The 12,482-nt window shown below is 49.2% G+C and overlaps 1 protein-coding gene across 3 annotated transcripts in view; it reads left to right on the top strand.

Moving 5' to 3' along the window:
* The first annotated feature begins 213 nt into the window (after nt 1-213).
* Nucleotides 214-12,482, top strand: part of NTSR1 (neurotensin receptor 1) — a 57,663-nt gene continuing 45,394 nt past the window's right edge. For 2 of the 3 annotated variants that reach the window (XR_005628682.1, XM_039719382.1), the window contains exon 1: nt 215-962. Coding sequence is in view for 1 of the 3 variants with exons in the window: in XM_039719382.1 (XP_039575316.1) it covers nt 294-962 (669 nt within the window). In the remaining 2 variants the exon portion in view is untranslated. Of the gene's footprint in view, nt 963-12,482 lie in introns of all 3 variants that reach the window. The other variant, XR_005628683.1, reaches the window with a different exon arrangement.

A 12,482-nucleotide genomic window follows, 5' to 3' on the forward strand; every position in this document is an offset into this window, starting at 1 on the left:
GGTGTATTTCAGTGTCCCGGTGTGTGTCGGTGTCCCGGTGTCCCGGTGTGTGTGTCTGTCCCGGTGTGCCTGTCCCGGTGTCCCGGTGTATTTCAGTGTGCGGTGCGTGTCCAGCCCCCCGCAGCACAGCGATCAGCGGGGGAGCGGCGGGAGGAGGGCTCGGGGGCCGCTGGCTCGGAGCGGGGGGCGCGTCTCGCACTCGCACACGCGCGGCAGCCCCGGGACCGCGGGCTCCTCCCGCCGCCTTAAAGCCGGCCGCGTCCCGCTCCGGGCGGCGCTGCCCGGCGCCGGGGATGCACCCGAACGCCACGGCCCCGGCCGTGCCCGCCGGGCCGCTGCAGCCGCAGCCCAGCGGCTTCGCCAACGCCACCAACCGCTCCGACCTGCTCCCCAAAGTGCCCGACGAGGAGGACCTGGACGTGAACACCGACATCTACTCCAAAGTGATGGTGACCGTCATCTACTCGGCTCTGTTCTTGGTGGGCACCGTGGGCAACTCCATCACGGCGTACACGCTGGTGAGGAAGAAGTCGCTGCAGAACCTGCAGAGCACCGTGCACTACCACCTGGCCAGCCTCGCCTTCTCCGACCTCCTCATCTTCCTGCTCTGCATGCCCATCGAGCTCTACAACTTCATCTGGGTCCACCACCCCTGGGCTTTCGGCGGGGCCGTTTGCAAGGGCTACTACTTCCTCCGGGACGCCTGCACCTATGCCACGGCACTGAACATCGCCAGCCTCAGCGTGGAGCGCTACATGGCCATCTGCCACCCCTTCAAAGCCAAGAGCATCATGTCCCGCAGCCGCACCAAGAAGTTCATCAGCTGCATCTGGATCGCCTCCTTCCTGCTCGCCATCCCCATGATCTTCACCATGGGGCAGATCTACGGCAAGGACCGGGACCCCGACTCGCTCATCTGCACCGCCATCGTGGACACCTCCACGCTCAAGACGGTCATCCAGGTGAGGGCCGGGGGTCCGCCTCCTCTGCCGGCTGGCCAAACTTTGCGGGGCAGGAGGGGAGGCTGGAGCGGGGTCCCGGGCAGCCCCGAGGGGACGCCCCTGCCCGGGGTGCTCTCGGGAGGGGTTTGGGGGGGTCTCGGCTCCTCCTGCTGCGCCCCTCCCCGCACCCGCTCCTGCCCCGCCGCGCTGAGCAGAGAGCTTGCACCGGGGAAAATCCTGCTCCGTGCTCAGTCCGGCCCCTTCCCGTGCCCGGAGCTTCCCCTTGTCCCGGTCCGGAGCTCCTGGTGGCCGGTCGTGGCCAGAAACCCCCAAATCTCCACCCTTCCTCTGCATTTTCTGCATCTCCCCCCCTTCTGCTGGAAAGCGGCCAGCAAGTTCAGGGCGAATAAAACCATCTCCCCCCTCTCCCCGTTCTTTGTGTTGATCCAGAGCCCTTTTCTTCAGTGTAGTGACAGCTCCTAATTTCAGAAAGTTTTGGACGCAGGGTGTAGCATTGGCTTCTGAAAAGGAGCTGCATCGTGGAAGCCGGAGGCTGCTATTTTTGCTGTTTTGGAGAAATCCGTAGCTGGTTTTAGCAGCCCCTCCTGACTTCAGCACGGCTTTGCTGCTCTCCACACAGTGCTAAATCCAACACGCCCATGCGTGGAACGGATTTCAGCATCAACACTTGCCGTGCTCCAGTGCTCTGGCGGGTTGAGGGATTTGTTTACTGGAGCATTGAGCTTGAAAAATGTAAGAGACACGGAAGGAGGGACAGAAGAGAGCAAGACACCAATCTCCATAGCCCCTTGGCTGCCAGGCTTGCATGTGATAGCTGCTCAATTTTTTATCTGGAACATGAATTTCAGGTGGGGTTAATCGGCGGGCAGTTGGAATTTAAAGCTGCATGTGTACTGAAGTCGCTGGGATGTTCCCACTCTTGAAGGGAGGGAACCTAAATGGAAATGAATCAGAACCATTCCTTCCCACTAAAAGCAGGTGAGGGTATGTGCATTTAGATTTAAGACCAGAGTCAGTAAATGTTTAGACATAACTCTCCCAGTTTCCCCTCTGTACTGTTGAAGTAAACCAAAATCAAGCCCTGATAGAAACCCTGGATTTCCTCTGCATTTTATCATGATCCCTAACTTTCATCTGAGGTGGTGAGGGCTGCATTTCTCCTGTAGATGCCTGGAAGGTTTTGTCAGCGGCAGCCCAGTGTACTTAACCCAAATTCTCTGCTCTCTGAGGAGACTGAGCCATCTGATTTGAGAACAATGGGACTGAAATGCATTATTTCCACTCATCTTCCTTCTAGGATTAAACTGATGCTCGTTGTTACCATGGTAGGGCTAAAACCAGAGGATTATTTCCTAGCCATATCTTTGGAGATTACACTTTAAACAATTCTCAGTATACCTTACAGCCTTGCAATGATTCAATTCCATTAGCCAAGTCAGGAGTAGGAAACATGAATATATTATGTGTATGTGAAGTTCACCTGTGGGCTTTCCTCATATATATATATATATTTAATTAACTAGTGGATTAATTTAAAAGTTAAAAGAAAGAGGCAGCTGTTGGGGGAGAAGGAAGAACCAAATCCCAAACTGTGCCAATCTGTTCCTTCTCAGGGATCTGGCTGCAGAAGTGGCTTTGCCAAGCCGGGAAGGTTGTTTCATGGTTTCACTCCATTCCTCTGAGCACAGGGAAGCATCACACAACGTGAGGCAGGGCCCTGGGCCGGGAGGGCTCTGGAGTGAATAAGCAAAGCAGCTGCAAGGCAGGTTTGAAGTGCGTTAGTGGAAACCATGGCACAGCGTGTGAGCCGGCCTGGGCTGTGCAGAGGTTTAAAAAAAGACAAATGATGGAAGATCCGGGAGAGAAAGGGCAGTGCTGATGTGGAGTGTGACGTGCAGAGGTCTTGCTGGGTGGCAATCTGGAGCCCTGGTCTTTCATAGTGGGTTCAAGCTGCTTTAGAGCATCTCTGCATCTCTTTGCATTCATTTTCTGTCTTTAAATTAAGGAGAGCAGTGATGCACTTGCTCGAGCTGGCAAATCACTTGTAATAAATCACTCAACATCTTTCACTCCTATTCCTGTTTGGCAAACTGTCTAAAGCAAACTGGCATTTTCTTTTTTGGAAGCCATTAGCTCTCCAAGTGGTTTTATTTGTTGGCTGATTGAAAGAAGTTCAAGTTCTGTCCCAGAACAGGGCATTGTAACCATTTATATCCTCGGAGACCAGTGTGAGCTATGGTTTTGCTGGGATCATTACAGGAGAATGATCCTCTCTGAACTGGAACAAGCTTCCTGGAAAAAGTATTTCACAGAATCACAGAATATTCTGAGTTGCAAGGGCCTATTTGATTGTAGTAATTTAACATCTCTGATTTTGAAAAAGTTCCTCTGCATTTGCTTTGAGTATTCAAATTTTAATGGACATTCCTGAGTGGAATTAGACTGAATGTGAGCAATCAGGATTCCTAGTAAGAATAATAATAATAATAAAGTAATTATTCAAAGAACACTCAGGAAATTTGGTTCTTGCACCACTTAAGCTCCACAACAACTGTAAGAGGCAATGACTGATATTCTTCTAGCAATTACTAATTGCTCAGGGCAGCACATAATCAGGAGGAGCAGCAGGTGAGACATTCTGCAGGGTGACACTGTGTGTCCCCACGATCCCTACCCCAGGCACATCTCACCTCTTGCCATCGAGGCATTAGGCCTGTGTGGCCTCTAATATAGAATTCTTAGAACTATTTCCCAGCTTTGCTCATCACTGTCCTTTCAGCTGCTGTAATCAGCCTGTGGATCTGGTTTATTATACATTTTCCATTGCCAAGTTTTCATGCTGCTAGTCAGGGATGTCTGCTTTGGATTTTGGCACCCACGTGGGATCTGGTACCCGGAGTAAGTCCATTATAGCCACATTATTTAGGTCTGGTAAACTCTTTAGCTGGCAGACGTCCCCTGAAAAGCACTGTTGCTTTAGGTTCTTTTTCCACACAGATTAAACACCTCTTAAAGCCATACAAGTAAATTAATATTTTCATGGCGCTTCAGCTGGAGGAGGTTTTAAAGCTCCCCATTGTGGCAGCAGTAGATAGAGAGTTCTGGGGTAGGATGAGAGGTTTTCCTTGTTCACTGATGAGGCTGTGCCTGTAGGGCTGGCTCTGGAATCAGCTTCCTCAAAACAGGATCCCACTGAGGGTCCTGATCTACCATGTGCAGCCCTGTGTGCCATTAACATTGCACAGTCTGAGCCCTGATTTTCAAAAAGCTCTGAATTTTACTGGCCAGATGCAGTGCAAATTGATTTTCCTGCTTATTGCTTTCTTACCTTCATACCTGTTTTCTGGAGAGGTTCACAGCAGAACCTGAAGGAAACACCTCCAATCCTGGTGCACTGCCAGTCCCCACACACAGAGCTCCTCAAACTAAAATCCCAGGACTCCATCTGAGCCTGGGCTGGGCACACGTGCAAGGGGAGCTGGGTGTGGGCAGCTCCTGGCCCCCCAAAATGCACAGGGGAAGATGTTTTCCCACTGGTGTGGCACAGCCTGTGCTCGGATGGCTCTGCTGCAAAATGTCCCCCAAGCCACAGCAAGTGCCTGGAGAGTGTCTGACACATGCTAATGTTTGATTTGCACAGACAGCTGGTGTGATCCCATTTATTAAAACACATGGCAGCAGGCCCTGCTCCTGCAGAAACTGCCACAGCTCCAGCAGCTCCAAGTTGCTCATTTGTTGGGGCAGCACTTGGGGAACTCCTCTGGACATCCTGACCCTTTTGGAGGATCTCTGTTCTGCTGTGGATCTGCTCTGCTCAGCCCAGCCTGCGTGGCTGCAGCTCACCCATCCCTCCAGAGCCCTCGTTTATCATGTTTTATGAAGCCTGCTCACAGTTTGGATGATTTGTAGAATAAATAACTCTGCACACTAAACACCTGTTTGCCCAAGTGGCTCCTCATCTTTATTTCTGCCTGCATTTCTTCATGCAATGCCTTTGAAGGGACCTGCCAAAGAGCCTCAGGTGTGAAGGGGATGGAAAGAAAGGACCAGGAGTCTTGACATCCATTGCCAGGCTCTCTGCACACTCTTCCAAGGTCATCTATTTGATTTCCATTTGTCTGAGAGGCTCACAGAGTTATTAACTCCATGTATGGTGCTGCAAACACTCCCTTACACCTTCCCCTGGTGAGGAGCACCTTGGCAGGGTGGTGGGTTGTGCTCACTGCTCTGGGGCTGTGGGAGGCAGGGCTCTGCCCACCATCAGATCTGTGATGCCAAGTAAATAAACATGACAAGCATTTCTCCATATTACGTGAAAATAACAAGCCATAAAACCAAGTGGCTGAATTCTCTCCAGGTTTGCTGGCAAATCCTATCCAGGATTAGTCAATAGTCCAGGAATCCTGTGTTTATACTGGTATTGAATAGAGGAATTGAAGTTGATTTCTCTTCCTTAAGTCACAGCCAAACTCCTACTGTGGCTTTTAATAACAGAGCTGTTCTAAATCACTCACTACACCAGAGAAGTCCTGGGTGCCACTCACCCCTCTGATGGCACTTTTGTGGCAGGACTGTGTCCCATCAGGTCATGGGAAGATTTTGGTGTGTAAATGTGCCTGGATCCATCCCCACAGTGGTGGAGAGGGACCCCCACCCCAGCAGCAATCCCATCTGTTGTGGTGGGAGCATCCCTAAAAGCTGCCTTTTTTTCATGGGCTATTCAGGGAACCCAGGGCTTTAACTCAGCATATGCACGACAGCCCAGCCTGCCTAATCCCAGCCCGTTTACACTCTGCTCTGTCTCGCAGCTAGATCTAATTTAAATAAGCTCTTGTGTTCATTGCTTTACATAACCACTTTGCCTGCTGTGTTTTGCCAGTTCTTACATAATTTCTTCTCTTTTTCCCCCCCAATTGATTTTAATTCACTTGATTTCTTTTTCCCTCCCCCTTCCCAAGATGTCAGCTGGAGAGATAATAAAAAAATGAGGAAATGTGGCCGATCGATTTAGCTCTTAGGTTTTCCTCTTACCAGCAGCTTGTGAAGGCAGAAGACATGAAGGCAATCTCGTACTTGCTTGTCCCAGGGAAAAAAAAAAATCCAAAAACCTTCATCTGCCTTTAATCTTTCAGATAATTTAAAACAGCTATTTAATTGTCATCTCCCTGCTTCCCCCCTCCTTTCCCTTAAAGACTTTCACTCTCGTCTCTGTGCAGCATCTGCTCGACACTCACAGATGGCTTTTTTTGCTTCCTGACGTTCAGAAACGCTTCTGTGTCCTGCCTGAGGCAGGCAGGATGTGCAGCATCCCCCTGTGGGACACAGGGGTGCCTGGGTGGGGAATTTGGGCTTCCATGGTGTCCCCATGGCTTTTTCCCTGCTGTGAAATTGCCCCTTGCTGAGGGCCAGGGGACAGAGAGTGAGCAAAGGTGACTGGAGGGGCTGGGGGACGTGGTGGGGTCCTGGGCAAGGTGGGAAGGCTGAGCCTTAAAGCAGAGAGCATTAAATGCCAAACCCATCATCCCAGTGCTGACACCCCTCCTTTCCCCCACATTAAGCAGATGAATCTGGGTTTTTACATGCCCAGTCTGTGTGGTTGCCCTCCAGGACAGGCCACTGTCACCGTGTGGAGCTGGAGGTGCCTGCAATGCCCAGCTCACTCATCATGCTCCAGGGACATCTCCCCCATGGATACCATTTCTTCTATCCAATTGCAAAGTCTCTTAGGTGTGGGATTCAAAAAACCCCAAACATATAATGATGATGATGATAAATCAGTTGAGCTAATGATTTCTTCGGAAAAAAAGTGCTTGGATTTAGAAAAGGTGGTGATGGTGGAGTACTAACCCTGACTGGGGAGCACATTTCTGAGCTGACAGTTCATTCCCAGTATTTTTCTGCATTCACTTGTTTTCTGTGTATGGGAGGAAAATATTAGTGAGACAAGTTTGTATCCCATTATTCCAGTGCCTTGCCTGTGGAGGTCCATCCTCCTCCTCCCTGCTTGGGGTACCAGAAACTCATCCCCACCCCTGCTCCTGCCAGGACAGGGATGCTGTGGCACAGGGCTGGGCTGTGTGACTCTCACCCTCAGCCTTTGGAGAGGATGCATCTGCTGGGCTGGAGGAGCTGCTCACCTGCAGGTGGTTTCAGCATGTGAGACTTGCTCCTCATCTCCTGTGGCTTTTCCACTTCAGTAATTCTCAGTGCAGGGTGCCCTGCTGGGCACGGCTCCGTGGGGACTCTTCCTCTCCCAGGCAGAGGAGGATACAATGGGCAAGGTCTTTGTAGCTGAACCTTTTCCTTTGAGGAAAAGTTCAGTGAGGTTTCTCTGAAGCTTTTGTGCTCTCATGGGCTGGGGGCAACTGTCAGCTGAAGACAGGAATCAAAGAGAGGAGACTTTCCTTGTAGAAATGGGAAAAAAAAAATCCCAAGGAAAAAAATGTAAACTTTCATAAGGCCTAATATTTGAAAGGAAAGAAAAAGCACCTATTTTATGCAAAATGCTAATAAAAAAGCTGGGAGTAGCTCTGAAGTGAAGAATCCTGGACAGAGCAGGAAGCATGTTCAGAATCACTAAATCAGGGAGGGGCAGCAGTGCCAGGGCTGTGCCCTGGGCTGGGTGCCACTGCCCATGGCTGTGTTGGCACCTGCAGGGGAGCAGCCCTTGCTGCCAAGGCTCATCCATGGATGTCCCTGCTGCCTTCTCCTCCTGGGCAGGTCCCTGCTGCTGGTCCCCTCCTGCCAGGCTCAGCCTGAGGTGCTCCCTGCTGCCCTGGTCTGCTCTCAGGGCTTTGGGAGGTGTCAGGCAGCCAGGAGAGGAGCAGTCTCACCCCTCAACCATCCCATTTTCTTCCTCCTTTAACCTTGAAAAAAGGGGTTTATCACCTTACCAGCTTCACCCAGACCTGGGAGCAGGGACCTGCTGCAGATCTGCCACGAGCACTGGGATGCAGGATGACATCTGGCTCAGCAGACCCCTACTTTTGATCAGGACTCCAAGGAGCTAATTAATATAGTCATTGCAATGCCACATCCTATTAATTTTAACTTAATCAAGAACAAAGGATGTCTGCACTGCTGAACTGAGCAAATGTGCTCTTAATACGTGGCAGGACTTTCGTACCACCTTGTTCCCTTGGAGAATTTGTTTAATAAGTCCATAACTATTTGAGTATGTTCAATAAGAAATTAACCCACTTTCCTCTCCTATTCAATGATTTTTTCAAAACCATCTTATAAAAATGCAGCTCACACAGCTGCTGGGAAAGTTTAACTCATTACTGGCATCACTATTGATTCCTCCTGCAAAGACCTTACATTTAATCCCCACGGGGGTAATTTATACAGTTTAATATACTCATTTAATTCAAAAAAAGAAACTCAATCCTTTGAGTTTCCCATGTTTCATTTTTTATTGCTGTCACTCATGGGCTTGTGACACTGTCATACTTGTTCCTTAAATCCAAGTGTGTCAAGTTTGATAAAGCACTGTAGGCAGAAGAAGGATAAGTTTAGACTAATAAAGAGATTATTTGACCTCAAGGTACAGTGATGGGGAGCTGTGTATGCCCCAAACACTTAATAGACTGCACTTACTAAGCCAAGGAGCAAACTCTGCCTCAGGCTTGTCTCTCTGACAGCTTGCAGGTGTTTCCTGGCTAATGCAAGATAGAAAATCCCTTGAAAGGGAAACAAGAAAGGGCAGGAATTTGATCAGTAAGTGTCTCAGAGTGCAGCAGTCCAGAGGAGCTGGGCACATGGCCAGCCTGGCACTCTGAACACAGCCTGGAGATCAATCCATGCCAGGAAAAAACCCTGTAATACCTGAGGCTCCATGAGGCTGAGAGGAGCTGCAGCAGAGAAAACCACTGAGGAAAAGCAGTAATAAAGTAACCAAGAAGTTCACTTCTCCTTTGGGATAAGTCCTTTTTTCCTCCCTTGAAAGTCTAATTGAATTTTCTTTGCTCCCATCCCCAGCAGCCCAAGGGGAGGCTCCAGCACAGGCTCCTGCCAGCTCAGCCTTTATGGAGAAAATCCAGAGTGTGGGGATGGGAGAAGGAAGCAAAACTGTCCACAATACTTCCAGCACTCAGAGAGCTTGGGTTGCCACCCTTAACCTCACAAAACAGGTTCATTTTCTCAAAAAAAAGATAGTTTTTCAGGGCATCAGTGATGGAACTTGCCATCACTTTTTCCTTCCGCAGGTCGTGCAGAGGAACAGAACTGCACTGCCCACTGCTAGCAGCTCTCACACTTGGGGCTGCAGTCAACAGGGGCACAGGGTTTGACTTAAATATGGCCTTTAATTTATTTATACTGCATATCCACCACTCAGTATCATATTTAATGCAAATAGCATTCAAGTGAAATCCCCACTGAGAGGCACATTATGAAGATTAACAGCCTGGCTTTTCCATTACTCTGGTTTATACACTGTGGATTTGTGCCCTGTGCTTTGTAGGCAAGTGCTGGCAATATTTGAATCCAGAAATCTATATCTAAGCCTGCTGTTTTGCAAAAATCACTGCCCAAGAGCCTGCTTGTGATTCTACAGCCAAAGAAAAGGGCTGGAGGCACGAAAACCTCTGGGAAATGCTGACATCCAGGTAGGTGAGTACCTAGAAAGGCAGTTTTTGCTGGTCACACAATAGGGCATTGGAGAGGGGTTTATTTCTTTTAATCACATAACCCACTTTTTTTTTTTTTTTTTAAACAAGCTGTTAGGAAAATTAATCTCATCAAGTTTAGGGTGATACTGAACATATTCTCATGCCCTGGAATTATCTGGAGTTGGTTTATTCCTTTGGATCTTTTCTGGTGAATTTGTCAGGTGTAATGCCATGGGCCCAGCACCTCATTATGGAATTTTCTAGTAGGGTTTGTGTCTGTTTTGGGTCTGTTCCTCTGTCCATTCACCTTTCATGGAGCAGAAATGTGACCAACATCACGCTGTAAAACGTGGCCAAAGCTGTTTGCTGCCCCTCCAGAGTGGTGCCACTTGTTCCCTGTGCCACCACACAGACACTGGCTCTGTCACTGCTGCACTTGTGGCTTGCTCAGAGCTTGTCTCTTGGGGCAGAGGGGAAGGGAAACCTCTCCCCTCCTTTCCCCAAGGGGGAGTCAAGCAGTGAGGAGACTCCCAAGGGCGGCTGCTGCTCGAGGGCAGGGCTGGAGGATCAGGAGGGAACAACCAGCCCAGCTTTAACTGGACAGAGGTCAGTGCAATGGCAGCATGGCCAGAGACACTGCCTGAGCTGACAGTTGTTTTCTAAGAGCATCCCAGAGCCAAGCAAATACCATTTATTCTTTAGTATCTAGCAAGAAAGGGAGTTTGTTTGAAGACAGAGCACTAGCAGCTGCAATAGCCATTTTCTGAGTCAAAGGAAACAGCAGAAGCCTATTAGACCTTGTGTCACTGCTGAACACCCTGCTTGGGAGCAGCAAAAAGCTCAGGGACTTTCCAGATGAGCTCCATTAGGGGTGCATTTTCCTCAGCTCATCACAAGCCAAAGTATGGGGGTGTCACCAACAGTGGGTCCCAGGGCAGAGCTTCCAGGGAGAACAAAACCAATTATCCAAAGAAAAGGGCTTTTCCAAGGGGCCAGGGCAGAGAGGGGATAATAACAGCAAAACAGAGAGGCTGTGGCTCCCAGCACTCACTGCCACAAACCCTCCCTGCTCCTCCCAGGTCCCACTGGTGCCACTGGTGCTTCCCACTGGTCCTGTCTCAACAAGGTTTCAGCTTGGTGCAATCCCTTCCTTCCCAGTTCCCCCTCTGCAGGGTGATTCCCACTGCATGAGAGGCAGGCTGGCAGCTCAAGGAGATGCTTGGAAGGAAGAGAAATGTTTGAGGTTAAAAACAGGGATGGGGCTTTAGGATGGAGCTGTGCCTGGGGGAGCTGCTCTGCTGTTTTATAAGGAAGAACAGGCTTGGTGATATTAATGTTAGGGGTCCTGCAGGAAAAGAGAAGGAAGATGAAGCATGGAAGGAGCCATTTATTTTTGAGAATGAGATGCCAGCTGCTTTACTGCTTTGCAATTCTGTCTCTTCCCAGCAAATGAGTCTCCCACCCCTGTCCCTGCCTAGCCTGATCTCCTCTAAAAGGGGCTGGAGATGTGATCTGCAGGGAATGGCTTTATCAGAGGGACATGAGGCAGGTCTTTCCCTTTCATGATTGCTGTTATCTTCCCTCTTGCCCCTGTTATCAATGGAGCTCCTGCAAGAAAGACTGTTACAAATATAGTGAACACCAGAAATAAAGCTTACTTTTAAAAGTGTGTTTGGGAAAGGGGAAATCGCTGGTCATACCCAAGAGGTTTTCTCCTATAATGTAGTGCTCTGCTAAACTTCATCCCTTAAATATTTTGCCCAGGCAAAAGTTGCTCTTAAGGGCCCTGAGGAGCTGCCCCCTCATTGTGAGGTTATATCTCTGTGCTCTTGCATAAACCATGTTCAAATAATGTTTCTGTTTTCTGCTCCAAAGGTTGCTGGTTTTCCCCCCACCATGAAATAATGGAAAAATTTGTTAAACTCATCAACTATTTAGGGGAAAAATGCAATTTACTCAGTTTCAATTAAAAGAAAACACCCAAAGCAATAAAAAACCCATTGGCAGCCTGTAAGAAGTAGAAGCAAGGAGGCAAGGGCAGAAACAGGGCAAGAAATGACAGTTTTATAAACCTCCTGCTGGGTAGGGATAGAAGAGGTCTTTGTGCCTGCAAAACAAAACTGTTTTTTCTGTAAAGCAGCTATTGACTAGGGCTCTACGACTGCAGCTGGAGCTGCACACAGCAGCCACACGCCTGCAAACAGACTGACTTCCTCCCCACTGAATTCAGGAGAGACAGCCAGTGCTTTCCCTTGGGGCTCCAAAGCAGAGCCGTGCTCTCAAATTCAATAAAAAACCCCAAAACATTGCAGGTGATTTTTGAGGAGAAGGGATTAGTTCCGGTGATTTTCAAGTTTTCTTTTCCCTGCCAGTTTCACAGGGTGGCTGTGCCAGGTGCCCTTTGCTGGGGCTGTGTCTGTCGGGGTGTAATGCCTGATTTTCCATGTGGATTTGCACTAACACCTTTCCTGAGCCTCATGGCAGCAGAGAGGAGTTTGCTTAAAAGGCCACATGCATCGATCTGTGGAGATGATCTTGACTTGTGACCTCTGTTGAGACAAGACTGAAGCACAGCTGAAAATCTTCTGGGCATTAATTCCATCCCAGCATTGGGCTTCTTTCCTCTTTGGGAGGCTGGTCCACACCTCAGTTCCTTATGCTTTGGGGGGTCAGCCTCTTCTCCCAGGCAGTGAGTGACAGGATGAGGTGAAACAGCCTCAGATTGCACCAGGGGAGGGTCAGCTTGGATGTCAGGAAAAATTCCCATACTGAGTGGATAAACAACAATGATTCTATGAAAACCTTAATAGGTAGCAGATTTCCCTCTATTTCTGTCCTACAAATTTCACAAATTTCCAAGCTCACTTGGATAACCTGTTTGTGCTCCATGGAGCCATCCCATGGACCC

Source organism: Passer montanus, unplaced genomic scaffold (genome assembly GCF_014805655.1).
Source record: "Passer montanus isolate IOZ18808 unplaced genomic scaffold, ASM1480565v1 scaffold41, whole genome shotgun sequence".
Lineage (NCBI taxonomy): Eukaryota > Metazoa > Chordata > Aves > Passeriformes > Passeridae > Passer > Passer montanus.